Source organism: Kluyveromyces marxianus, chromosome 1 (assembly GCF_001417885.1).
Source record: "Kluyveromyces marxianus DMKU3-1042 DNA, complete genome, chromosome 1".
Taxonomy (NCBI): domain Eukaryota; kingdom Fungi; phylum Ascomycota; class Saccharomycetes; order Saccharomycetales; family Saccharomycetaceae; genus Kluyveromyces; species Kluyveromyces marxianus.
Genome location: NC_036025.1, coordinates 546,355 through 573,029, shown reverse-complemented (window position 1 = coordinate 573,029; position 26,675 = coordinate 546,355). Strand labels below are relative to the sequence as shown.

The 26,675-nt window shown below is 37.4% G+C and overlaps 13 protein-coding genes and 1 non-coding gene across 14 annotated transcripts; 7 read left to right on the top strand and 7 right to left on the bottom strand.

Moving 5' to 3' along the window:
* Positions 1–138: 138 nt before the first annotated feature.
* PNO1 (Pno1p) lies at positions 139–963 on the top strand (the record flags this gene model as incomplete). The annotated part of the gene is made up of 1 exon (XM_022819696.1): positions 139–963. The coding sequence occupies one exon, from the start codon at positions 139–141 to the stop codon at positions 961–963; it is 825 nt and encodes a 274-aa protein (XP_022673810.1).
* A 195-nt stretch (positions 964–1,158) lies between these two features.
* Positions 1,159–1,240, bottom strand: KLMA_R104. The gene has a single exon. It is a non-coding gene; the product is annotated as a tRNA-Ser (tRNA).
* Positions 1,241–1,440: 200 nt separating this feature from the next.
* PTH1 (aminoacyl-tRNA hydrolase) lies at positions 1,441–1,992 on the bottom strand (the record flags this gene model as incomplete). Its single annotated transcript, XM_022819684.1, has 1 exon — positions 1,441–1,992. The coding sequence occupies one exon, from the start codon at positions 1,990–1,992 to the stop codon at positions 1,441–1,443; it is 552 nt and encodes a 183-aa protein (XP_022673809.1).
* Positions 1,993–2,368: 376 nt separating this feature from the next.
* Positions 2,369–3,205, top strand: GTR1 (Rag GTPase GTR1; the record flags this gene model as incomplete). Its single annotated transcript, XM_022819673.1, has 1 exon — positions 2,369–3,205. One exon carries the CDS (start codon positions 2,369–2,371, stop codon positions 3,203–3,205), a length of 837 nt encoding a protein of 278 aa, XP_022673808.1.
* Positions 3,206–3,711: 506 nt separating this feature from the next.
* NDI1 (NADH-ubiquinone reductase (H(+)-translocating) NDI1) lies at positions 3,712–5,268 on the bottom strand (the record flags this gene model as incomplete). The annotated part of the gene is made up of 1 exon (XM_022819662.1): positions 3,712–5,268. The coding sequence occupies one exon, from the start codon at positions 5,266–5,268 to the stop codon at positions 3,712–3,714; it is 1,557 nt and encodes a 518-aa protein (XP_022673807.1).
* Positions 5,269–6,896: 1,628 nt separating this feature from the next.
* DSS1 (exoribonuclease II) lies at positions 6,897–9,875 on the top strand (the record flags this gene model as incomplete). The annotated part of the gene is made up of 1 exon (XM_022819651.1): positions 6,897–9,875. The coding sequence occupies one exon, from the start codon at positions 6,897–6,899 to the stop codon at positions 9,873–9,875; it is 2,979 nt and encodes a 992-aa protein (XP_022673806.1).
* Positions 9,876–10,323: 448 nt separating this feature from the next.
* On the top strand, positions 10,324–11,100 carry KLMA_10277 (uncharacterized protein; the record flags this gene model as incomplete). The annotated part of the gene is made up of 1 exon (XM_022819640.1): positions 10,324–11,100. The coding sequence occupies one exon, from the start codon at positions 10,324–10,326 to the stop codon at positions 11,098–11,100; it is 777 nt and encodes a 258-aa protein (XP_022673805.1).
* A 166-nt stretch (positions 11,101–11,266) lies between these two features.
* On the bottom strand, positions 11,267–11,521 carry MRPL33 (mitochondrial 54S ribosomal protein uL30m; the record flags this gene model as incomplete). Its single annotated transcript, XM_022819629.1, has 1 exon — positions 11,267–11,521. One exon carries the CDS (start codon positions 11,519–11,521, stop codon positions 11,267–11,269), a length of 255 nt encoding a protein of 84 aa, XP_022673804.1.
* Positions 11,522–12,047: 526 nt separating this feature from the next.
* Positions 12,048–13,631, top strand: NGL2 (RNA exonuclease; the record flags this gene model as incomplete). Its single annotated transcript, XM_022819618.1, has 1 exon — positions 12,048–13,631. The coding sequence occupies one exon, from the start codon at positions 12,048–12,050 to the stop codon at positions 13,629–13,631; it is 1,584 nt and encodes a 527-aa protein (XP_022673803.1).
* Positions 13,632–13,659: 28 nt separating this feature from the next.
* On the bottom strand, positions 13,660–15,435 carry YKU70 (ATP-dependent DNA helicase YKU70; the record flags this gene model as incomplete). Its single annotated transcript, XM_022819607.1, has 1 exon — positions 13,660–15,435. The coding sequence occupies one exon, from the start codon at positions 15,433–15,435 to the stop codon at positions 13,660–13,662; it is 1,776 nt and encodes a 591-aa protein (XP_022673802.1).
* Positions 15,436–15,942: 507 nt separating this feature from the next.
* Positions 15,943–17,070, top strand: PFA4 (palmitoyltransferase PFA4; the record flags this gene model as incomplete). The annotated part of the gene is made up of 1 exon (XM_022819596.1): positions 15,943–17,070. The coding sequence occupies one exon, from the start codon at positions 15,943–15,945 to the stop codon at positions 17,068–17,070; it is 1,128 nt and encodes a 375-aa protein (XP_022673801.1).
* An 83-nt stretch (positions 17,071–17,153) lies between these two features.
* SIN3 (transcriptional regulator SIN3) lies at positions 17,154–21,623 on the bottom strand (the record flags this gene model as incomplete). Its single annotated transcript, XM_022819585.1, has 1 exon — positions 17,154–21,623. One exon carries the CDS (start codon positions 21,621–21,623, stop codon positions 17,154–17,156), a length of 4,470 nt encoding a protein of 1,489 aa, XP_022673800.1.
* A 627-nt stretch (positions 21,624–22,250) lies between these two features.
* On the top strand, positions 22,251–22,616 carry RPB11 (DNA-directed RNA polymerase II core subunit RPB11; the record flags this gene model as incomplete). Its single annotated transcript, XM_022819573.1, has 1 exon — positions 22,251–22,616. One exon carries the CDS (start codon positions 22,251–22,253, stop codon positions 22,614–22,616), a length of 366 nt encoding a protein of 121 aa, XP_022673799.1.
* A 790-nt stretch (positions 22,617–23,406) lies between these two features.
* CDC5 (polo kinase CDC5) lies at positions 23,407–25,521 on the bottom strand (the record flags this gene model as incomplete). Its single annotated transcript, XM_022819562.1, has 1 exon — positions 23,407–25,521. One exon carries the CDS (start codon positions 25,519–25,521, stop codon positions 23,407–23,409), a length of 2,115 nt encoding a protein of 704 aa, XP_022673798.1.
* Between the last annotated feature and the right edge of the window lie 1,154 nt (positions 25,522–26,675).

Sequence of the window (26,675 nt, the reverse complement as noted above, 5' to 3'; positions counted from 1 at the left end):
GAGATGAGATGAGATGAGATGAGATGAGATGAGATAAAGAAGAAGCTTAGCTTGCAAGCATTTAAATAAAGTGTTTTAAGTTCAGGAGACTAGAACGCAGAAGTGAGAAGGAATATCGTTACAATCGGAATATAAAATATGGTCGCTCCTACTGCTGTGAAAAAGGACGAGCAAACAGTGGAAAGAACCTCTGCTACTCCAACCGCATCTCGTATTGTTGGTACAGACAACACACAACCAATTGAAGAAGACGATGACGATGATGTTTTAATAGACCAGGATGGTGATGCTGTCTTGGATGATGAAGAAAACGAAGATAAGAAGAAGCAGAAGAAGGAGGACGCCGGTGTCGTTCTTGATGCGGAGGGAAAGCCTAGATTTACTAGTGCTGCAAACTCTGGCCAAACCAAGGTGAAGTTGGAAAGTAGAAAGGTCCCTGTTCCACCTCACAGAATGACTCCATTGAAGAACAACTGGGCTAAGATTTATCCTCCATTAGTTGACCACCTTAAGTTGCAAGTAAGAATGAATTTGAAAACAAAGTCAGTAGAATTGAGAACACATCCTAAACATACTACAGATCCAGGTGCTCTACAAAAAGGTGCTGATTTCATTAAGGCCTTCACACTTGGGTTTGATTTGGATGATTCCATTGCTCTATTGAGATTGGACGATTTATATATTGAGACTTTTGAGATCAAGGATGTTAAAACTCTTCAAGGTGACCATCTCTCTAGAGCTATTGGTCGTATAGCAGGTAAAGATGGTAAGACAAAGTTTGCTATTGAAAATGCTACCAGAACTAGAATTGTATTGGCTGATTCTAAGATACATATTCTAGGTGGCTTCACACATATTAGAATGGCAAGAGAGTCCGTAGTATCTCTAATTTTGGGTTCTCCACCAGGTAAGGTTTACGGTAACCTACGTACTGTTGCATCAAGACTAAAGGAACGTTACTAAATAGTATAGGCTGTCATAAATTGATTAGGTAAATGTATATTATAATAACATCTGATATTTTTTGGAAAGGTCCGTTAGACTATTCACTACTACTGTCACTGTCGCTTAACACGTACTATTATCCTCTTAGATACAGCTTGAGCTAGAATTACAGAAAAAGAAAAAAATTGAAAGTTGGAGTTCAAAAAAAAATAACGACAACAGCAGGACTCGAACCTGCGCGGGCAGAGCCCAAAAGATTTCTAATCTTTCGCCTTGACCGCTCGGCCATGTTGCCTGGAATTATGATAAAGGGAAATGAAATATTCTACATATCAAGTGTAGAAGTATCGTGCACTAGTTCTTGTTGTTTTTTACCTCACTTTAACTTTGGACATGGCGTTCTTCGTTTTGGCAAGTAAAACTAACTACAGAACTCCTTCTTCATACTAGAGACAAAATATAATATATACATGTTTTTATCAGGTGTTTATAATTTCACGGAAGTAACTTCCTTATGTGCTCTAAGGAGCGAGGAAAGGCCTCCAGTTCTAATTGCAAGATTTCTTGATGTGTGAACTTTGATAGTACATAGTCAGCAACTACTTTCGGATCCTTTGAATTTGGTCTATCGATACCGATTCCCAATTTATGAAAATCATCATTGCCCTTCATTTTAATGATGTCTCGCAGTCCGTTATGCCCCCTAAAACTTGTTCCTGGTTTTCTGAACTGTACCTTACCAGTAGGAATGTTTAACTCATCATGTAATACTACATGAAATGTGTCGTGAGGCAATTTTCTCCATGCCGGAATGAAGGCATGGCCGGATAAATTCATATATTGGGTTCTATTGAAAAGCATTACAAGATTGAGTTTAGGGTCGTGGCAATACTCGATATGTGGTGAAACTGTGGATTGTTTCAAAGGTAAGTTCCTGCATAATTCGTTTTTAATCATTCGTAGCATTATCATGCCAGCATTGTGTCTAGTGTTTTCATACATAGGCTCCGGATTTCCCAAAGCACTAAGGCATAGTAGTCTTTGCATTTTTTTAATTAGTAGCTAGTATATGTTGAATTCAGAACATTAAGCTAGGATATTGTTGCTCTTTAAGAGCGGTACTTGATTAATCAATTCTGATATCCAGTACTGTTTTAAATGATAACTAACTAGTATTACATTTTATTTTTTTTATTGATAACATTAAAGGTCCATTTGTATAGAAAATATAGCATTAAAACAAAAACTTGGCAACACACACAACTATTCGAATTGAGAAGATAAAGAAAAAATCAGAGTATCATCATCGTTGACTGTACAGGAAGTCAATTGGGAAAGAGTCTGAGACAAGAACTTCACAATGTCATCCAACAATAGGAAAAAGCTCTTGTTGATGGGCCGTTCTGGGTCCGGTAAATCATCGATGCGGTCCATTATATTTAGCAACTACAGTGCGTTTGATACAAGAAGATTAGGAGCTACAATTGATGTGGAACACTCTCATCTACGGTTTTTGGGTAATATGACATTGAACCTTTGGGATTGTGGTGGTCAAGATGTCTTTATGGAAAATTATTTTACTCAGCAAAAAGATCACATCTTTCAGATGGTGCAAGTGTTAATTCACGTTTTTGATGTAGAGTCTAAAGATGTACTCAAAGATGTTGATATATTTACAAGAGCACTAAAACAACTTAAGAAGTACTCTCCGGATGCCAAGATTTTTGTTTTAGTTCATAAAATGGATCTTGTTCAATTAGATAAGCGGACTGAGTTATTCGAGATTATGATGAAGAAATTGAAGCAGGCTTCAGCAGAATATGGGTTTAACGATTTAATCGGATTTCCTACATCTATTTGGGATGAGAGTCTCTATAAGGCATGGTCCCAGATAGTCTGCTCTTTGATTCCAAATATGAATATATACAATAACAATCTTAAAAGATTGAAAGAACTAATGGATGCCAAGGAGATTGTACTCTTTGAAAAGACTACATTCCTAGTGATATCATCGAGTAATACCACAACAGGCGAGCTGTTGGATCCGAAGAGGTTTGAGAAAATATCCAATATAATGAAAAACTTCAAGCATAGTACTACGAAATTAAAGAGTTCTTTCAATACCTTGGTGCTAAGCGATTTGATATATGTTACCGAGTTATCATCGAACATGATGTGTTTCATAGTACTAAACAATAACAATTACCCTAAAGAATTTGTTTTGCAAAATCTTCACCAGGCTCAAACATATTTCCAGTAATAGTAGAGATAAACTTCCTTTGGAGAATTTAATTGAAGGCGGTTTTATAAGAATATTTGTGAGGTTTACTTTATTTTCTGATCTGCATATAAGAAACATCGGCAGTACTACATAAATACATAATATATCTTGGCTCGTACTTCATTTTATTTTTATTTTTTTCTCTTCCATTTCTTCTTTCACCATCTCGGTAAAATGAGACGCCAGTAGATTTATGTCAGATCTACAATTAAGCATCCGGCTGTTTCGATATATTTACAGATGTCTCCTTATACATAATGTTTTAAAGGAGCATATGGAACAAAAAAAATAGACATAAAAATTTTAGTAGGAATAATGAATATAGGCATTAGTTTCCATTAAGATTTGTAATCCTTATAATGGTTAAATAGTCATTACAGTCGTAATAGAGAAACAATTTTGAAAGTCGGAACTAGGAAATGTTTAAAAGTGTTCAAAGTTGAGTTTTAAAAAAGAAAATTTCAATGTTCTTGATGATTCAACACTTACAATTCCTTGAAACAGTCTCTCTTGAAGAAGGCCAACTTCAACCAGTCGGAGATAACCTTGAATCTGGATCTAGCAGACAAGATCATACTAACGTATAGGACTCTCCAGATGTAGAAGGTGATCAAACCACCACCGGTGTAGAAGGAACGCTTACCGTAAGTAATGTTGGCAATTGCCTTTTCAGCACCCAAGTAAGCCAAAGCACCCAAGTGGACATACTTGAAGGTCTTGAATCCGTTTTCTTCGAATAGAAGGTCGATCTTTTCCTTTCTAGTAGCCAATTCTTGTTGGAAGCCAGGGATCTTGGACATCTTGTCGAAGACCTTAGCCAAGTATTCGGCTTGTTGGTGAGCAACTTGAGCAGTTGGAGGCAGACCAGCGAAAGCGTTGTCACCAATAGCAAAGATGTTGTTGGTACCCTTGACCAACAAGTGTTCGTCAACGTTCAAAGCTCTGGTAGAAGCGTTTTGTTCTGGGATCTTCTTGAACAAGTCAGTGATGATTGGTCTAGCCTTGTTACCAGTAGCCCAAATCAAAGTACCGTATGGAACAGTCTTTTCAGTGACGTTACCTTCGGCATCCTTGGTCTTAGCAATCAAGTGGTCCTTTTCGACCTTGCCGACGGCAGTTCTTAGCATCAAGTTGATGTTAGTCTTGGACAAAACGTCTTGAGCGTAAGAGGTCAACTTCTTTTCGAACATGTTCAAGACATTTGGCAAGGCTTCGACCAAGTGGATTTGCACTTCTTCGGCGATGGAAGGCATGAATCTCTTCAAGTCTTGGTCGACGTAATCTTGCAATTCACCAGCGGTTTCAACACCGGTTGGACCACCACCGACAACAACAATCGTCAGCAATCTCTTTCTTTCTGGGTCACCCTTTGGCAACAAGTTAGCCTTTTCGATGTTAGACAAGAATCTCTTTCTGATTTGCAAAGAGTGAGGAATTTCCTTCAAGAAGTTACCGTACTCTTCGACACCTGGGATACCAAAGGTGTTTGGTTCAGCACCAACAGCGGTCAACAGATAGTCGTACTTGATTTCAGCTGTGTCTTCTTGAGTCAAACCCAAATGCTTCTCTGGTTGGTACAATTGAGAAACGGTAGAGACAGACTTGATGGTAACAGTGTTTCTGTCAGGGTTGATGGAGGTAGCCTCGGCTTCATAGTAAGAAACGTTACCCTTCTTCTTCATAGCGAAGCTAACAACAGGCTCGATAATGGACTTTTCGTCCACAGTACCGACTGGGGTAGATGGCAACAATGGAGTGAAAAGGAAGTAGTTTCTTGGAGAAACAATGGAAACATTGTACTTCTTGGCATCAATGTGTTGCAAGAAGGAAATAGCACCCCAACCAGAACCCAAAATCACAACATTTGGCTTGTTGTCAGTGTGGTTCTCGATAACCTTGGTGGTAGTGAAAGAAGAAGATCCACTTGGAACATCGCTGTCATGAGAAGGCTTCACAGTTGCTGTGGAGGCATAACGAGCGGCAACCCCTAGGGATCCCAATCTGCGGACAGCTAGATTTCTAGTCTGAGAAAATGATAGCATTGCTGATGAATATTGATATTATTACTCGCTTTATTTTTTCCGGTTATAGAAGATCCGAATAAAAGGAAATAATATAGACGATAGACAAAAAAAAAACTTCCAGTTGGTGTCAAATGCTAGCAATGAGTAAGCCAACCAGCGATTAATTACTTAACTGGAGAATCTACAATCCAAAAATACACAAAAAATTCCGTAAAATCACTCGCAAACTAAGAAACTACTCCTTCATTAAATGCAATCAAACTATCGTCTTGGTATCTTTAGTTGTTATATAATATATATTAATTAAATCGAAAAAAAATGTCGAAAAATTAAAATTTGGAAAAATCTAAAGCGATGCGAATTCGGTATACTATTTGTTCATGAAGTACGTTTTTTTTTTTTTTTGTTTTTTGTTTTTTTCCCAATTTTTCGTTGTCTTTTTATGGAACGCACAAAAAACGACGTAGTAATATCCGAGTCGTGATTGGACCTATCAGTACGGCATTAAATAAGATATCCCAAACATACATACAAAATACCGAGCGTAATATGCAGCGCTAGAGCCACACGAAACACAAAGTGAGAAAGGTGAGAGGTAATTTTAAAATCGCTTGAACAAGGGAGTCGCGATTGAGCTAGTGCTCGGATAAATACAAGGAGAAGAATGAAATTATATGGGCTCTTTGGCCTGTTTGTTTGGCTGTGCTATGTTTCGTTGTCTGTGTGGATCAACGGTTGTCTCCGCCGAACTCCGGCTCCGTATGGTGAGGTATGGGTGTAGTGGGGTAAGAAAAATACAAGTTAGGTACAAGAGTGAGGAAGTGAGTGACACAGCGAGGAGAACGAGGGGCTGGCTGGATCGCTGACACAGAGAAATTTCCAATGCCCCACGGAATGTGCTAACGATCGTTAGGATAGAGAAATAGAGTAATGCAGCCCCGAGGAGTGGTGGTGTCTCCTATTATCGGTTTTATTGTTCTCGCTTTTTTTTTTTTTTTTTGGTTGTTTTGTTATGTTTTTGTTGTTTTTTTTTTTATATGTTTTGGTGTATCTGTACGGACTTTTGAATGGTTACGTAAAAATATGTCGCACTGTACCCCGCACCTCTTTATGCGTTTTTCGTAAGGCAGACGCGGACGTTCTTGCCTCATTGGCATACACTTGGGTGTGCTTAAGATAACATGGTGTTTCGGTAAGATGGTTCATTGTTTTATGGCTGGGTTAGTGTTGGAGCCGGGCCTTGTAGATGTCACGGTGCGATGTTTGAGGATGTCAGCACTCCATACGTAGAAAGCGAACAATTGATTGGACGATGGGTGAAGGGGGGCAGCCCAGAGGGGGGAAAAAAATAAAAAAAAAAAAAAAAAAAATGAAAATAGAAAATAGAAAATAGAAAATTACGGATCACGTGGCTTAGTTTCATTACCCGCACATTTAATTTTCTACCCGGAAGTCAAGAAGAAGAAAAAAGAAAAACGATGCGGATGTACACACACATAAGTGAAAAAGCGTACATGGCATGGCATATGGAATGGCATGGTATCGAAGCTCATCTCATCTCATCGCATCGGTGAAACGTAACAGCGTCATAACGGAAGTAAAAACAAGAGGATAGAAAGTTCACCAGACCAGTGATATAAACCAAAATGTCTCAGGTATACCTACTGAGACCCTCTCTGGTGACTGTTCTTGCAGTTCAGCGTAGGCTTTTCCACCGAAGTGTGGTAGTTCGTCGTGCGCAACAGGAACCAAATCCACCACCAATCGCACCAGAGGAGACGCAATCGCAGGAAGATGAAGTGGTGCTCTTTTCCCAGGATAAGGATATCTTACCAGAAGTGGAAGTCAAACCGTTCCAACGTATTAAGGAAGACTCGAACTTGAGATTCAGCAAGAGAATCATTCAACCTTCGCTCGAATGGTACAAAAAAACGGAGGATGTGAATGCTAAGCAGGATGGCCATAATTATCAGAAACCCTTATCTTTAATGCAATCAGATATCCCTTCAACTGTTTTATTTCAGGAATCAATTAAATGGCTTGCAAAGGGTAGCTATCAAATCGAGCAGAAAGAGAATAAAGCGGACCAGATAGATCCTTCAAAGATTTCATTTCATATCAAGCCATCTTCCATCTTATCATCGACCTTGATGTGTGGAGATTTGTGTGTTATTAAAAACAGACCGTTTGAGTTGGTGGTATGCGTGGGGACCCCATCTGAATCAATGGACGGACGCTTTACTTTTGCCAAGGCTGATGGAACTATAAAATATGCACGGAAAGAGCATGTGGTGGTAAGATTTCCGAATATCTTCAAGACTTCAAATTTAAATCTATTACAAAGAGAAACACAACATGGATACACACCCATAGGGACTACAAAAAATGATAAAGATATCACATTCATTATCCCAACGCTGGCTCGCAGAATGTTGATTTCCAATATCACATTTAGCATATCAAACAAAGCCAACGAACAGCTCCCTGTAGTCAAGAAAAAATTGGAGTTATTGCATCGCTATCTACAATCTGGTATAGGTTCATGGCAAATACCTTTCTTAAAGCTTGTGGAACTCTGTACACATCTAGACTTGAGTCAAGATATTGATAAGGCAGTGTCTAAAGCTTTGCACAAATCTGGCCTCGACAGTAAGTCCCTTTACTCTTTAGCGGATTCACATTTCAAATTGACCTCCAATATACCCCAAAGTGTAGATTGTTCTTTGTTCCTTGCAGTTTATTGGGCTATATTACACCAACAGGGAACACAAATGTGGGGAGAAGTAACAGTCCACAAAGGTTTGTTCTTCCCGAGCGCGGTAACTATTCTTCCCTTAGGCTCTCAATATCTTCACTATCATAACACCATTCACAAATTGAGGCAATTTGATGGGAAACGGATTTCAAAGATTGCTGAACTAATAAACAGTAATAACCTGGCCTTGATAAACGAAAAGTTCCCTTATATCATACCGTTATTAAGGGACTATGCTGCTGGGAACTTACAGTATAATGAGACTATTACCAGCTTAATAGCTTCATTGTTTAGAAAACTCGATAAGTATAAGGATCACAACGTGAGTCGTGATTCTTGTTTTGACTTATTAAAGCAGATTAATCCAGCTGAACCACCAAATCCTCTTTTGGTCAATCAAGAGTTGCAATTACCTAATAATAATGAACGAGTAAAACTTGAACAAAAGATATATGATTTGACTGTCCCACCAAACTTTCAGTCACAGGAAAATAATAGAATTGAATATGAAAATCTCGTGTGTTATTGTATTGACAGTCCGGAGGCACATGAAATTGATGATGCAGTATCAATAACCAAATTAGGCGCCTCGAAATACAGACTGTATATCCACGTTGCAGACCCTGCATCTCTATTTCCTGAGTCAATGGATACAAATATAACTTCTCAGTCTCCGGTCTTAGATATTGCATACCAAAGAGCATTTACAACATACTTACCGGATAAAGTATTTCCTATGTTACCAGTGTCATTCGCAAGAAAATCTGATTTAGGTGCATTTGGTAAGCCAACCAGAGCAATGACATTTTCAATCGAATGTGAGCTATCACAGAATGGTAATATTAGGCTCTTAAATGATAGTCTAAAAATTGAGCTATCTATAGTGCACAAATCGAAAAGAACAACATATGATAAAGTGGATTCGGTATTAGGCAAAAAATCTGAATCGGTGCAATCGCAAGAACAACAAGACCTATTTTCGTTATTCAAAATCGCTAAAGCGCTAAGAAAAAAGAGAATTCAAGAAGGGGGTGCTGTGGTTTTCGAAAATTCTTCCAATGGACTTGTTAGATTGACTACTGATGACAATTCTGATTTAACTGTCGTTTCCTTCGAGGATCAAAAAGAATCGAAGTCAACTATCCTTGTTTCCGAGCTAATGATACTTGCAAATACAATTGCTGCCTCGTATTTCAAGGAAGCTAAAATACCAGGCATTTTCCGTGCATACAGAAAATTGAATTTAGTCGATGAGGCAGCTTCTTTGTATGAATGGATGGAAACCAAGACTAAAAATAATGAGATTTTCTCACAGGCGGATATAACAAAAATCGCCAATTTCATGACCAACAGTTTCTATTCAAGTACTTCCATTCCTCATTCAATGATAGGGTCGCAGCAATATCTTACTGTGACCTCGCCATTAAGAAGATTCCCGGATATGATCAATCACATCCAGCTGCATAGGCATTTGAGAAATCTTCCTTTATTCTACAGCCAATCTGACCTTGATGGAATGGCATGGCATATTATGACACGGGATGTCACTTTAAAAAATGCCAGCCACAAAGCACAGTCATTTTGGACCCTTAAGTATTTGAAAGACACTATAAAGGATCCTTCAAAGAACTTCTGGTCTATTCGTGTAACACATTTGCCAGAGGATGGGTATGTGCGCTGCGTAATTAAAGATAAATCATTTGCTACAGGAAAATTGAAACTAAATCTCAATCAGAAACCTCTTTTAGTTGGAGATACTGTTTCTGCTTGCCGCATCTCACGAATTGAGTGTTTAGACGGCAATTTAGAATTTGAATTAACCCCAAAGTCTAAAACAAAGAGGCTAACCTCTCAAGCAACTAAATTATAAAAATAATGAAAAAGAACCTGAAGTAAATTGCATATTCTGTATAAAGCGAGCTTGTAAATAATAATATTAATAATAATAATTATAATAATAGACAATCTAGTCTGTTTCTTGTCACCAGATATGGTTAATTCTGAAAAGTCATCTGCTGTATTTTTCCTTTACTCGGCGTATGCTCTATTGATTATATAATCATTTTCATGTTTTTGTACTTTTTAGGAAATTGTCAATACTTGATAGTTTTTTGTTTACCTTTTTCAATGCATAAAAGAAATATGCAAATACTTTAACTGTTTATAGGAAATATATATACACAACACCGATCTGAAATGGACTACATTCCGAGAACCATTGCCAGGGTAAACTGGTACGTACGCTCAATTTTTTGGATCATTTTTCCTGAGAAGGAATTGTTAAACAATCAACGGATTGTGAAATATACTAGGAAAGCATGACAGAAGGAAGAAGACTTTCGAACCGTTCAAGCATTCGCAACACTACACAATTGCTTTCTGACAATTCGAATAAATCAAAGGGAGCACGGTCGAAATTTAGGAAAACCCCTGGTTCCCAATCACCAGTGAAGCAACACAGTTCGTCGTATGCACCATTGAGAGAGGGTCAGAACATGCTTGATAATAAAGATAATTCTAGCTTTCAGAAACAAATGAATCGTATTACAGAGCCACCAAGTAAGAACATTAACTATGAATGCCCTAAAATAAATGTAAAGGTTGGGTTCCAAAATCAACAAGGAAGCAGGACTGTTTACAAGTTGGAAGCTCCATTACCTAACCAAAAAACGATCACTATATCATCAACCATTACCAGACTTATGAGGAAGCATCACGACCGTTCAGAAACTTTAAAAATCATGAATGATGACAAATATACCTATGACACTTTAAGCAATCTACCGGTTGTTCTAAACGAATATATATCTCAAAGAATGTATGCACAGCAAACCATGCCACAAAAACCTGTTTCAAGGCGTTTATACAATAGAGTTGATCAATTGCTGGCTCAAGAAAATCAATTTCTCTCTGCAAACGATAGTACAGATCTCAGTTTCGATGGAAAGGCTATGGATAAAAATGATATTTTCAGGATTGTTGATTCTTTCTCTGTTGCATTCGACGATGACGACGAAGACGGCGATTATGAAGATGACCAGTATTCAAATAAGATGAAGAACGTCCTTCCAAGGGAGGTTACAGGAGTCTTCTAGAGGGACACGGAAGGAAAAGACTAAATATTTTCTCAAATACCTTTTTCTTAAAAGAATAATATATATTTCTCTTAAATTTCTATATACATGAAAAATCCTAGAATCGATTATAGGTAAATTATCCCTTAATGGAGTCCAAATAAGCTAGTTAATCTAGCAGTTGGATTTATACTCTTTTCTCGACTGTAAAACCTGGGTTGGACTTCCTCATTTCACGTTGTTCTGCCTTGCTTATAGGTTTATCAGATAGTTCGACATTTACAAGTTCCTTGATTTGAGCAACAGCACCAGCTATAGAGGGTATCGCAGGTTGATATACAATAGATCCTCTCTTTCTGAGTCCTAAGCTCTCAACAACGGCTCTAGTCTTTTTTGGAGTTCCGATTACCGATCTCCGCAATGTAATTCTGTAGAAAACCATGATATTATATAATATGACGTGATACAATTAACGAAAATTGGTCCTTAAATTACCACCCTAGGTATCTTATTGTCAATAGCTGCCTTGGGGTCCTAAAACTGATGATTTTCCAGCAACGAATCCTACAAAGTTATGCTAAGTGACCATTAAACGTTATCTTCTGTTACCTCTTGATGATTCCTATTAGTATTCCAGAGCGAGCTTTACATTTTCTAAAAAAATTTCAATATTATCAAAACGTAGAAGGTGATGTAGTCACGTGCCATAATATTTCTACGGTGATATAGAAGAATATACAGTCAAGGTTTGTATACTATCTCTCTTCCATCATTCGATCTTCATATCATTCAATCCTGCCTTCTATTTGGTGATTAATTGGTATGCTTAGAAAATTTGATTTACATTGAATTATTTTACTATAAAGGTAAAATATCATTAATTTGAGTTCATAACGTCATGAGCTAACTTAGTTATTATAACTAATACAGAAGCTCGAAAGGAAAGAAAAAAGGTATACTCAAGAGTGATGGCACAAAAACCAATAATGGCAATTGATGAACATAATACTCTTGAACCTTCCAACTCTGATGTTACAGAGTTAATATCATCAACAAATGACTTGTCTTTAGATAACAATGTTTCTCATGCCAAAGAGAATGACGCTAACAGCGAAGGTAAGTCCAAAACGAAAGGTAAGTCCAAAAAGCGTAAACCCAAGGTCGACATTACACCAGAATATATTGCTGAAATGCGTGCTAAAAGACAGGCAGAAAAGCAAGCGAAAAGGGATGCACTTATTGCTCAAGGTATAGATCCAGATGTTCCTCCGGACTTAAGGTTTATAAAGAGACCAATGTTAAAAATTCCTAGGTCAGAAAGTTTAGATGGTGATTCAAAACTGTTCCCAATAAGTTTCATGACGTATAATTGTCTCGCTCAGGCTCTTATCAGAAGGAAATTGTTCCCAACTAGTGGTAATGCTGTTAAATGGTTTAAAAGGTCGCAAGTTTTACTTAACGAATTTAAGTATTATAATTCAGATGTTTTGTGTTTACAAGAGATAGATACGGTGCAATATAAATCCTTCTGGAAACATGAGTTTGAAAAACTCGGTTATATGTCTCAATTTCACTTTAATCCTAGTAAAAACCATGGGGTCTTGATAGCTTATAAACAGGATATGTTTGAGATGACAGATCGAATGCTAATTGATCATGATAAAATAGCAACAGGTGATATAGAACCAAGAACCACTACTAAAAATATTGGTTTAATTCTAGCACTCAAATTCAGTAAAAAAGTGTTGGAAAGGTTCCCGGAAACGAACGTTAGTGGTATCCTTGTAGGTACAACACATTTGTTTTGGCATCCATTTGGAACATATGAGAGGACAAGACAGTGCTACGTAATACTGCAGAAAATGAAGGAATTCCAAAACAGAGTGAATATTCTGCAAAATAATAATGATGGTGACCTTTCTCATTGGCCATCTTTCTTTTGTGGAGACTTCAACTCCCAACCTTTTGATACACCATATTTATCAATAACGTCGAAACCCGTTAAATACGAAGGAAGAGCCAAAACCGTCATTGAATGCAGTACATCCTATACGTTCTCAAAACTCAGAGATGGTGATGAAGGCGAGGAAGAGGAAGGTGGAAATGTTGAAAAGTTTGGTAAGAACCAGCCAGAAACACCGGTACCAGATACTTTTAATCCAACTCCAGAGCAAGCTGCTCTATGTGAGAAAATGAAAAATCTTCATAATGGGCTCGATATGAGAGCAATCTCAATGTATTCTATTGCATATAAGTACGTTCATCCAGAAAATTCAGGTCTAGATAATGAACGTAATGAGCCTGAAATATCTAATTGGGCCCACTCATGGAGAGGATTGTTGGACTACATCTTTTTCGTAACTTCTTGGGATGGATCCAACTGCGTAACAGTTGATGATCTTTCAGAATTCGAACTTAACAATGGTATTAAAGTTCTTGAGCTCTTGAGAATACCTCCAGGTAAAGAAATGACTGAACATGGTCAACCACACGAAGGTGAATACCCTAGCGATCATTTGTGCATGATTGCAAAATTAGGAATTGCCATGTAAAAACATACGGATAGAATATTATTATATATTATATATTAAATTTACTCCGTTTATTCTGTTTTGGTTTTGATTCAATTTCCAAATTATTATAGCGATTGTAATATGAATTCCATAGTTTCAAATACTTTACTAGTCTTTGCTGTTTAGGATCATCTGATTGAGCAGAAGCAGCAATTCTTTCGTGAATCTGTTTGACTTTCAGAAGAGTTTCGTCATCTTCATCTTGATCTTTAGTTTCCTTACTTTCAATCTGGAGAAGATACTCTCTGAGTACCGTGAAGTGTCTTTGAAGCGCTGGGCTGTGGTAATCAGAAGGCTTGTACCCATTTTTCAAATTGAAAAAGTTCACGAGCGTTTCAGTGACTCTACTGAGTACTTGATAATCATCACTTTCTAGTAGTTCTGGATAGCTCGATAAAGTAGGTAGTTTCCTGACTTCATCTATAAATGGTATACGATAGAGGTAGAAAGCTTGGTTAAAGTCTTCGTTAGAACTTGGAGTTAAAACAAACATCGATGCCATAGAGTTTGGCCGCAGCTTTCCCCAAATAACCGCTGATTTTTCTTTCTTTTTCAACGTTCGATATAGAGATGTTAGTGTTTTGATAGAACCTTTATATTGTTCTTCGTTAGGAACCACGAGTGATGGTGCGTCGATATTATTGTAAAAACATAAGCATTCCTCGGTAGATCTAAATCCTATTAGCTTCAAAAATGAGTCATAATTTCCGTATATGTTTTGAATTTGTGAGTTCTCTTCCTCAGACAACTCAATTATTTCATCTCCAAATGAAAAGGTTTTTGCAAGTTCGTCATTTGGTACCACTTCTCCAGTTTCCGCATCAAGATATTCACGACGGGAGTACGCTTCTTGTTTGACCGTACCATTATCATATATAAGCTTGTATTTCGATGCAGGAATCTCATGAGATATAATTGTGTATCCACTAACAGAAACAACAAAGTCTGCTCTTTCGTCTAATATTAAAGGACAGCGAAATTTCACTCTATTTATTTCCTTTGTCCTTTTGACCTTAGACTTAATAGTCGATGCATTTATGGGTTTTGTATTTGGACCATGAGAATATAACCAATTTTTAGTGTCATTAACTTTTGATCCCCACCTTAAGATATCTGCGAATGTCGTGTCATCAAATGGTTTAACCTTTGAACCAATGAAAAAGGTTACAAAATTTATGTGATAGTCATAAAGATCATCTATAACCTTTCTTAATCTCGAACGGCTTTCTACATCTTGAAATTCAGAAGGTTTATCATTATCAGTAAATATGAATATTTTTTTATTAGTCAACTGTTTTTGTCCGTCCACTGGTTCTAAAAACTTTTCCCTAATCATTATCAATGCAGGAGAAAGCTCTGCAGGGTTTGCTTTATCTGCTATTGGTATTTCTTCTTCGAGAGTTAACCTACTGCTTTTGATATCATCTAAAAGATCGTTGACCTTTTTCATATTCTGGAAATTTACATCTCGTAGAGGTATCAACTCATAGACATTGTTTTCAGCCTTTGGATGTGCACAATTGTAGAAGTAACATCCAATCGCAGTATTTGGCATTACAATAACCAATTCGGACATCAGTTCATTCAATGAATCTAGAATTTCCATTAATTGAATTTGACCATTCAAATCTTCGCTGGGAAGATACATCGATGAGGTTAGCTCAATGCAAAATGCAATACCTTCGTGGGCTTCATATCTTTTCCATTTCTCTTGGTCTTTATTCCCTACATTACTATCCTTTGACAACTGGCTCTTTAAAAAGTCCGGTTTTTGATCAGACATCTCACCCTCATGCAATTTAGGATATGGTTGGTTCGAAGGTACACAGTTACACTATTTATGTGTTCCTCTACTTGTTGTTTCATATAGTGTGCTGGTAACCGTGTATCTCCTTATAGAAAGATCAAACTAATTTACGATGAAGTTCCTAGAGCGATATCGTCACGTGATGACCGACATCTCCAGATTGATGGATCTTCAATATTGATGATTCTGTTGCCTAGTTAAACGGTCTAACAGTTACGATTGTATGGGGATCGTATTGATATTATTTCTGTTTGATCCTTGTTACAATCACATTAGCCGCATCTAGCAGTTCTACTTCTAAAGGCTATATTATAAATTTTAATATACCAAACAATTGATTCTATTAGATCAAAGTGTTAAGAAGGAAAAAACGCATTCAAGTTATTGAGACATTTAACTACGTGATACTAGATTAAATTGATACGAGACTTTGCACCTATTTTGGTCGAACCTTGGGAACGCTTATGAAGTTTGTGTAGGAAGATGGCAGTCAAATTAAAATATCAATGGTTGGGCATTGCAATTCCTACGTTCCTAATTAGTTTCATAGGATATGTTGCCCACTATTTTGTCCTTTTAAACTTTGCATCAACATCCAAACAGGTTATATTTCAATTTTGTTTAACGATGATTTGGATCTCATACTACCTGGCAATTAAAACGAATCCAGGAAAGCCTCCGATTAACTATCGGCCAAGCGAAACCGAATGGCATAATTACTGTAAAAAATGCAATAACTTCAAGCCACCCCGTTGTCATCATTGCAAAACATGTAAACAGTGTGTTCTATCAATGGATCATCATTGTCCATGGACCATGAATTGTGTAGGTCACAATAACTTTCCCCATTTTGTAAGGTTCCTATTTTGGGTGATCGTTACAACATCATATTTGCTTACTCTGCTTATAAAAAGAGTATGTCAATTGTGGTATATGAGACACATGCCTTACACTCAAACATACATTACCGAAATTGTTGCTCTCTGTATAACTACCCCAATGGATGCATTTGTATTAATAACAATCAGCATTCTTTTCATCAGGTGTATCTACAATCAGGGATTTAAAGGAATGACTCAAATAGAATCATGGGAAATGGACAGGTTAGAAAGCCTACATTATAAGAAGTCTTTATTACCTCTACTTGTTGATACTTTAAAAGGTAAAATGCCTCAAGTGCAGAAAAACAGACATCAAGAGATAAACAACTTGTTATCAAAACGATATGTTCCTTTCGAAAATATTGTGAATTTTCCCTATGATATAAATGTCTGGACTAACTTGATAAATATTATGGGACCGTGGTATATGTGGCTCTGGCCATTTGCAAAACCAGCAACTGATGGAGTGTCGTTTATGAAAAATGAATTGTCAGAGTTTGAATCGGACTCATCCATTGAAGATATACTACTATCGTTACCATGGCCGCCCGATGGTACTCGACATATTCTAACCACTGAAAGTGGTGTAGTGGAAACTATAGTAGATGGTGGAGAGCAAGCTATGAGAGAGAGATATACAGACCCAAGAGATAAATTGAAAAGAACTTCATGGTATAATGACTGGGGGGAAGAACTCTCAGACTTCGGAGTAGACACTGAGGTGGAATAAAATAATACTATCATTACATTTACATATTTAACATAATAAACAATCGCCTTTTCTTATACGAAAATGAAGGCCTTTTTAACAGTTTACTTATCAATTGTTTTTGATTCTTCTGCATTAATCACACCATTTGATTCTTCGGCTTTATCAGTTTTTATTTCATCAATCTTAAAAACTCCATTTTCTTTCAAATCCTTCGTCTTTGCTTCAGCAAGTTCTGCATCTGCTGAAGAAATATTCTTTTTCCATCCATTGGATCCATCTAAAAAGTTTCGCATTTTATCAGCAGTATTGGCCTCTCTAGGTTCTGGGAAACTATTGACTGATTTCCTGGTAAACACATCAGATGATCCTGGTTCAAAGCTTAATTGATATGTCTCGGGGTGGATTTTGACCTTTAATTTTGATTCAGAAATACCTTCAGGTGAATATCTCTTATTTGGTTCTTCTTCGTCAATGTATTCTGCTTCTTTTTCTACTATTTTCTCGAGGAACGGTTGGCTAATTTGATCTTCTGCTACACCTTCTGTTGGATGAGAGAGTGAATAGGATGTAACATAATAATCCCATTTTTCTTTCATATTTTGAGGCTCTTTCAACGTTAAATCATCTACAGCAACATACTGAATACAGGTATGTGAATTTTTATTGTTGAACTCGATACGGAACATGTTTTCAGATTCACCTATAGTGTTTCGTACTTTCAAACGATACAATATTTGTTCTTTAGCTGTAGTATCCTTCTTTAATCTGTCTTGTTCGAATAATATTAAAACCATAGAATTCTTTGGATCAGATATGATACTGTGTGCATGCTTCACAAGGGATTGAATAACTTTGTCAACTGTATATATCTTAAATGCCTTGTTTTTGTAAGCTTGGCGTAGACTCTCTTCAAACCATTGATGGTCTAAATCACCGACAATAAGCCTTTTTGATAGTCTTAACAACTCATCGTAAGCTTTTGTCCCTTTAAAGTCTAATCCCATATCTGAAAGTTGAGTTGACACTAGATTCAAATCGCTCGCAAATTGAACTACCTTACGGTTTTGAATCTCCTCCGTGACATCCTTATCAATAACCTTTACCTCCGATAATCTCTCATACATAGTATTCAAATGACGGAAAAAGACATAGATGGTAGTATTGGCAAAAAGGTTGAACAGATGTCTATTTCCTACCACACCGCTGCTATTCGCCTCATCCACAAGGCTTCCAAGTAACCAAGGTTTCGCGGCCTCTTCGGCAATAATTTCAGTTTCATCCTTTTCATTTGCCTTTGTGGACGAGTTGCTACCATTTTCCTCCGAAGTAGATGAACGAGCATTCTTATTTCTTCTTAAAATTTCTCGTAGAGTTAATGAATCCTCTTCTTGTAAAGACCGTTTATTTGATTTTTCTGGTTCGTTTGGATTGGTTTCTTCTTCAGCATTTTCTTGTTCGGCCATAGAAAACCGTTTTTTAACAGCCTCCTCGACTTCTTCGACAGGAATGGAAAAGAAAAGTGAAATAAATACCTTGAAGAATTGTTGTAACTTAACTTTATCGGGATTTGAGTAAGTGGCATTCGCATGAAGGAATGTGAAAATAAGATCCAAAATATCGAATAGAACGTCATGATCATTTATGTCAAAGTCAAGTTGGCTCTTTGGCTTGGGAGTTAGAGGGTGAATTCTTTTGTTTGTTTGATCAACCTTGATACTGCTTATTTCTGAGATTAGTTGTTTGGTTGTTAAGAGTTTCTTGTCAGCCTGTTTAAATGTAAGACCTAGATGATCTAAAGATTTATAATACACCTTTTGTTCCAATTCACGCCATACCTTATTCCATTCTCTTTGAGCTCTTCTCCATTCTTCATCCTTTTGTTTAAGTCTTTTGAGAACAATTGGTACAGTGACGGCAGGATGTTCGTGCAAGGCATCGATAATTTCAAAGCCTCTATCCTTGTCGTATACTTTTCTGATAACCTTTTTGTAAATGGTCAAGGAAGTGTGACCCAATCCAGGGGGAAGTTTGAAGTTGTTCTTTTCTTCTTGGGTCATATTTGCAATCTTATTGGCAATGGTCTCCAAGGTCTGGATAGTTCTGAGGTTTGATTCGATGTAAAAGTCATATTCATGTCTCTCTTCTTCAATTTTGAACAAAGTGTCTTCATATTGATTCTTACGATGAGCAATAAACCCAGAGTCTTCTGAAGCCCACACTGGGTGACCGACCCATTCATCATTCAATACTTCCCAGCACATTTCATCCCTTCCTGAGCAAGGCATGAAGGTATCGTCCTTGGGTAACCTTTTATAGCTAGGACCACATGCCTCGCATAGATCTAGATCTAATCTGTGTTTTTCATGAACAATATTCTCGATATTTTTTGGTTTTTCTTCATAACCAACAAAACTCTTGAACCAATCGAAGAGTTCCTTAGAGTTTTCTAAATAGAACTCAACTTTCGAAACCAGCTCTGAGGTGCTCAAAAGATCGTGAGAATATAGGTTAAGAATCTTTAAGAATTCGGCATAAACCTGTTTATTTCCAATAAATCTCTTCACTCTATCAAAGAAAGTGACTTCATCACTTAGGGCAACAGCGTCTTCCGGAGGCTGGATAGGTTCTGGAACTACTGGAACCAAACTTGGATCTAAATCAATTTCAGGACGTGCCATAGGAGCTTCCATATATTGCATACCGTCCATTTGTTGTTGATAACCAGCAGCGGCCTGCATGTATTCCATTTGATTATATGCGCCATTCATAGTTGATCTCATGTCAGACACAGGAATTTCTTGGTTAGACATGCCTTGGGTGACAACATGTTGAGGCAGAACTTGACCACCCGATATATGCTGATGCATTGAAGGCAGCATATGGTTTGTTTCTGCAGGTGAAGCTTGACCAGAAGCTGAGAAGTTTCCTAAAGGTGGAAGATTAGTTTGTTGCATTACAATTCCCGGTTGACCATAGTAGCCTTGGCCTTGAATAGGATGTCCTTGTGGGATATAAGGTTGAGAGGAAAGTACATTCTGTTGATTTTCCTGTGGAGAGGATTGGATATTTTGTTGAGGAGCGACAGAAGAATCAGGAAGGAACTTTTTGAAATCATCCAAGAGATCAGGATTTTGTTGGAATAGTACAGTAACTTGAGCGTAAACCTCATTGATTGGTTTTTGTTCCCTTTGGTAAGTTTGCAAGATTTCCAAAAACTGTTTGTAGATATCTGGTTGATCAGCAAACCTGGTTTTGATTTTGTTGACGTAACTAATGGCATGAGAAAACTCAACTTCTCCGGCTTTTTGTTGACCTGGCATACCTGAGATAATAGCCGCATTAGTAGCGGAGAAGTTTTGGTTTACAAGTTGTTGAGCAACAGGTTGTGTTTGTGGTAAAGCTTGTTGCACTTGTGCTTGTGGCTGTGCTTGTGGTTGCATTTGTTGAGGTGGAGATGACTGTTGTGGTTGAGTTGGTTGCTGCGATAATAAGGTGTGTTGCTGGTTTTTGGATTGTTCCTGCAATTGTGGAGGCTGTCCTTGGTTGCTGCCACCTATCTGAGGCAAATTGTGTTGCTGTTGCTGTTGTTGTTGTTGTTGTTGCCTTTCAACATTTTGGTCCTCCATCTTCATACTTCCAATAGAGCCTAACTGCTGTGGCTGTTGTTGTGGTTGCTGCCCCTGTGGTGTAGCCTGGCCCGGTTGTTGAAGAGGTGGGCCCGCAGAAACCTCCCCTGTAGTTCCAAACGGAGTAGTAACCTTAATTGGGTCATCAGGATTCGAAGAGCACTCAATTTTATACCCGTGAGGCAAAAAAGTGTTGAACCCTTGAATCAAATTGGGGAATCCTTGGAATAGCGTCGTAACACGTTGAATCACCCCTGGAGTATCAATGGCCTGAGATTTGAAATCTTTCATTATATCCAAGAAGTGATTGTAGACATCCGGTCTTGTGTTAAACTGGAACTTTACCTGTTCCAAGTACGAAAGAGCATCCTTGACATTCAAAGGTCTGTATGAAGAATCTTGGCCAGCGCCCATAGACTGTTCCATTTCTGAAGCATGTGTTTGTATTATTGGTTGCTGTGGCTGATGGGCTTGGGCTTGAGACTGCTGTGGCATTTGCTCCGGTGGTTGAACTAAGGACTGGATGGAGGTAGTCGAATTAGGAATATTATTCTTTGTTACAATAGACGCACCATTACCTCCAGCTGTACTCTCATGTAACCCCACACTATTGCTGGACTCGGTAGAGGCCGAAACTCCCGGTAAAGCCTCCTGTACGTGACTTTGAGTCTGAGAATGGGAATGCGTATGCGTGTGTCCATGAGTATGGCCGTGTTGTGCACCCACAACAGAATTACCACCACCATTAGCACTGCTGATAGTGGAAATGGACGGTAAAGTCACGTGATGATGCTGTTGTTGTTGCTCAATGTCCGGTTTAATCTGTATGTTAACCGCAGGAGGGGCAAGCTGGGGCAACCGATTCGCAGCCCCCTCCCCAGATATTGACCCGTTCACAGAACCTGGCGTCTGTGTACCATCCGAATGATTCCATGACCCAGACATGTCTCCTATCTTAATATTTCTTGTTAGCGCTGCTTCTTCCAATTGTCGCACTTAAACACGCGCAGTTCAATTCAATAGAATCTTAAATTTTCAACGCTTTTCAAAAGAAAACAAGAATTAGGAACGAAAATGCTCAAAAAAAAAAAAAGGAACACGGTTCTAAAGTGATCTCTGAATATGCCTCACTTGATCAGCACCACGCTTCCACGTATGATATCTAAGCTGCAGTCAATCAATCCCACCTATACCGTGCAGAAAGTCACTACTTAACTATGCTTCTTTCCCCTTTCTTTATATCTTCTTTCGCCTATTTAAACACTATTCTAAAGAATTAAGTGGTAGCTTTTATTTTATATATTTCTGAATCTTTCTACTTTTTTTTGGGAACTGAATTCCAAAAAAAAAAAAAAAAGTTGGCGTCTCTATGTGAGGGTAACTCTATATGGGATTTTTCGAATGAAAAATTCTGAGTATTAGAAAAGGTTAGGCAATACCAGGAATAAAATACAATGGTTAGATATTAAGTATGTATGGCTGTATTAGGTTATTGATTGAAGTATTGAGTGTGGGAAGAAAACAGACACGGGATCCCAGGGTATCTTTTTTGTTAGTTTCCATTTTTATAGAATGAACGCACCAGATAGATTTGAGCTTTTTCTCCTACCGGAGGGCGAATCGAAGCTTAAAGTTGAACAAGACACTAAGGCTTCGAGTGCTATAATCGTTACATTTGAGAAGGAAGACCATACACTAGGGAATCTAATCAGGGCTGAGTTGCTCGAAGATGAAGGAGTTCTTTTTGCTGCGTATAAGGTGGAGCATCCTTTGTTTGCTAGATTCAAGATGAGAATACAGACGACAGAAGGGTATGATCCTAAGGACGCTTTGAAGAATGCTTGTAATAGTATTATTAACAAACTAGCGCAGCTGCAGGCTAACTTTGAGACGGAATGGAACTTACAAACATTGGCTACTGAAGACTACGGTATTTAAGGATGTGAAAGCACCTATCTGACGATATACAACCAAACGTAATTATAGTTCCGGTGGGGAACGTTGAATGTCCCACACTACCTTTTGTATAATAATATAATGAAAACAATATACGTAAAATAATAGCCACTTCATGTCCTACTTTGTTGGATCATGCGTGTGGGTTCAACCTTAAACACTGTTTTGGATTCCAATGTTGTGTCGTAATTTAGTGTGCGCTGGGTAAATGGGATATATATTTAATTTTCTTCCACTTATTTTCAAAGAAAATATTATATGTTAGTGTGTTATTATGTATCTTGCACAAGTAATACTAGCAGTATTTAAGTTCAGGATAACACCCCTAAACAATGTGAACCTATACACGTTACAAAATATGCTTATTGGAAATGGTATTATTCCACTGAACGATAAAAAGAGTGTTGCTCGATATCATTAAATTTTGGTTTCCTTGCAATACGATTAAACATTTCCTCATTATTTTTTTTTACTGTGATTATTATATTATGATTATGATTACTACTAAGCAGGATTGGTATCATTAATTTTGGGTTGTTAGAACGAGCAAGGAACCTGGTAAAATCAAGTAAACAAGTTACCTTTTGGACGACGTCAATCGACATAGGATCAAAGTACGTGACGAAGCTAGGAATATGATGTCTGTGGAAGAAGGGAACTAAGTTGTTGAAGGAGGGAAGAGAAGAAAGAAAAAAAGGTGAAAAATATGCAAAGAAACTTGCAAATGCGATTATTATTATAATTAATATTTTAATAGTACAATCTCTTTCTTTTAATGAATGGATAACACGCTAGCTTTGTCCCTTAAGCCTTCTTTCATCAACTCTAGTTTCTCGAATATATCAATACTAGGGAACCCATTAACATAACCATCAAGTAAAACCCTTGATAGTTGCAGTGTAACGGTTTTCCTATCGGGAGAAATAAAAGTTAGAAGTTTACCACCATGTGATAATGCAAACTTATTATGATCTTTAAAGTTAAATTGGAATGTTCCGTCGCTTAATTCGAACATAACAAATTGCTTATAACGGGTGTATCTTCTCAAGAAAACATCGTCCTTATGGTAAGTTTCACGTACCAGCGTTGAAATCCTACTCAAATTGGAGTTCATATAGTTTGCGAAAAAATCAACCACCTCCAAGTGCCTCGTTAATTCAATAGGTTTGGACTCTAATTTGTAATGACTTGCCACCCATCCCTCCTTAGCATCATAATTAATATACCAAAATTCTTCTGCATCTGCTAGCTTCAAAACAGTCGTTCCGTTGTTAAATAGAACACCAATATCATCAGTAGATAACTGATATGCGAATCCGTGTTTATTGGAGTAATCAACCCACTTAGTAACCACAATAGGATCTTGAATGGAAGCATCAGGAGAAGGATAATTAGATTGCCTTTTGTCTATCTCTGCGCTTTTAATACCACGTAAAGTCATGTGACATTCACTTGCTAAGATTTTCAGTGACATTTCTGATTTGATCATATTTGTCGAGGTTGCTACGAGTTCAGGTTTAAAGAATAAGTTTTCGCCAGCTCTCTTCAGACGATTTTGATGAGCCATTTCATTGAATTTTCTGTGTCCGTCCAGATCAATTACCTCTTTATACTTATTCTTCGTTCCACCTGGAGATAATGATTGAGGTAAAACCGCTCTATTTCTTTCTTCTTCCAATTCAGTTCTGACAAACTCGATAGGATTCTTATTCCCATCAGAAGAATGAGGTTGAGTGCTTTTCAGGAGACCAGAGTTGAGCATACAATGTTTCAAATTCACTAACGATTCATTGAAACTCAAATGGTCAAAGTTTGGAGTTTCCTTGGAAATATTCGCAGGCAATTTTGGTGGAAAAGTGTTTCTAAACCAAACGCTGTCTGTTATTTCATATAATGAAGGTCTGGCTGCAGGATTCAACTGCAATATATGAGAGATTAAATTCTTTGCATCCGATGAAACTGGTTTATCTGCAGGGAAGCTGAAATCTCTACATTTTATCCTTTCATAAATGGTCTCCACCTCTTTCGCTTGAAAAGGCGGTTTGCCAAACAATAGCGCATAAAGCATAACACCAATGGACCATATATCAACCTCATATGAATGACCGGTGTGTTTTCCTGTCAACACCTCGGGCGCTATATAATTTGGCGTGCCACATATCGTATACTTACGTTCCTTATCATTTGCAAGGACGGCGGCAAGACCAAAATCACCAATCTTTAAATTATTATCCTTGTCAAAAAAGATATTTCCAAGTTTAAGATCCCTGTGAATAACTCTTCTGCTGTGCATATATCTTATAGCACCAATAATTTGAATCATACAAAACCTCACTTCAGGTTCTGTCAAATGCTTTCTTTGTCTCAATAACTCCATAACAGAACCATTAGGACAAATCTCCAAAAGAATATAAACGTTAGTGTCATCTTCGAAACAGTCCGTAAATTGTACGATATTTGGGTGTTTCATTGATTTGTGGATTTGAATTTCAGATAATAACTTTCTTCTAGTTTTCTCGGATTTAATGGACAGTTTTGCAACAGTTTTAGCAGCAAAAATTTTTCCCTTATCATCTTTCATTTGAAAGCATCTGGCAAATCCTCCTTCACCTAGAAAGTGGCCTCTGTGGTAATCTCGTCCTCTCGTTTTGATCAATGAAGGTGGGGTCTTACATAGAGAAGAAAGCTTTTCTTTCTTTTTCTTTTGCGGCGGCTGACGATTATTGGCATCATTATGATGATGACTAGGTTTTACACTAACAGCGGCAGCCCTATCAGCTAAATGCAGTTCAGCAACAGCCCGCTTTGCCTTTATAGGAGTATGGATGTTGTGTGAACGAGCGTTCAACTGTTTGTCATTAATAATTTGTAGAGGAGGGGCCGACATTTTCAAATGGTTTTATAATATGTCTATAATACTATGGGGTACAAATCCACTGATCCCTGAGTGCTGTGTATAGGCCTCTTGGGAGTTGAATTGAATTTGAACCTTCAAAATGACTATTGGATCTCAAGAGCTCTCGCAGAGATCGATATTAAGATCAAATGCCGGTAATTTGTACAATATTACTAGTACCAGTTAATAGTGTTCAGAAAATTTTGACAGAAAAAAGAGATGTCCTACTATGGATAGTTATCTCGATAGTCTGAAGTAACACCCTTTTAGCCTCCTTATTTCTTCTCTTTTTATTTAATTTCCAGACGCTAATTGACAGTTTTTGTGGTTGGTACGCTTAGGCAAAATCAATTAAAGACGTCAAAAACTAACAGCTGTCAGAGAAAAATTGTAAATAGAGAGGGGATTGAATTTGTGCACCAAATAGTGGAACCAAAATAATGTTGTTCTACTAAGCAGTAATTAGTATAAGGTTTTTGATGCTTCAGGTTTCAATTCGATCCAAAGAATTAGCCACAATTCTAGTGAATGGTGATATTCTTTCTGGATAGATATTGAACTTCAACTTAATAAACCACACCTGAGTTGATATAGTCGGTTAGGAAGATTGCAATATGTTATACAGCAGCTCCTGTATGCGAATGATGTAAACTGTGATATCCGGTCCAGATTATTGCACCTGAGGATAAATTCAACGTTAGACTGATATACCAATTCCGCCTTATAGAATAGGATAGACAAATTATCAGCCAAGTATAGAACAGTGTTATAACGCACTTGTATGTAATGAGTGTTTATAATCTTCTCTTTGATGAGAAGTTTATTGAAAACTGAATGTTACTTTGAGGTTGGTTAAGTGATACAATTCAGTATTGTACTAGGTAAAGTTGATTATTTCATAGGATATAATTACTAGTTTTGTCGATTTAGAAAACATCGAATCCCACTATTTACATTTTTGATTTTTTCGACAATTGGCAATCCTATGTAAAGAAATAAATAATGTAAACATAAACAAACTTACCAAAATGGAAGTTGTAAAACCCTAATTACCTATTACAGTAACCTTCCTATTAAAGTAATTAGAGTTGAAAATATATATAATTCATGACACGTGACTCTGTTTGTGTTTTTTTTTTTTTTCT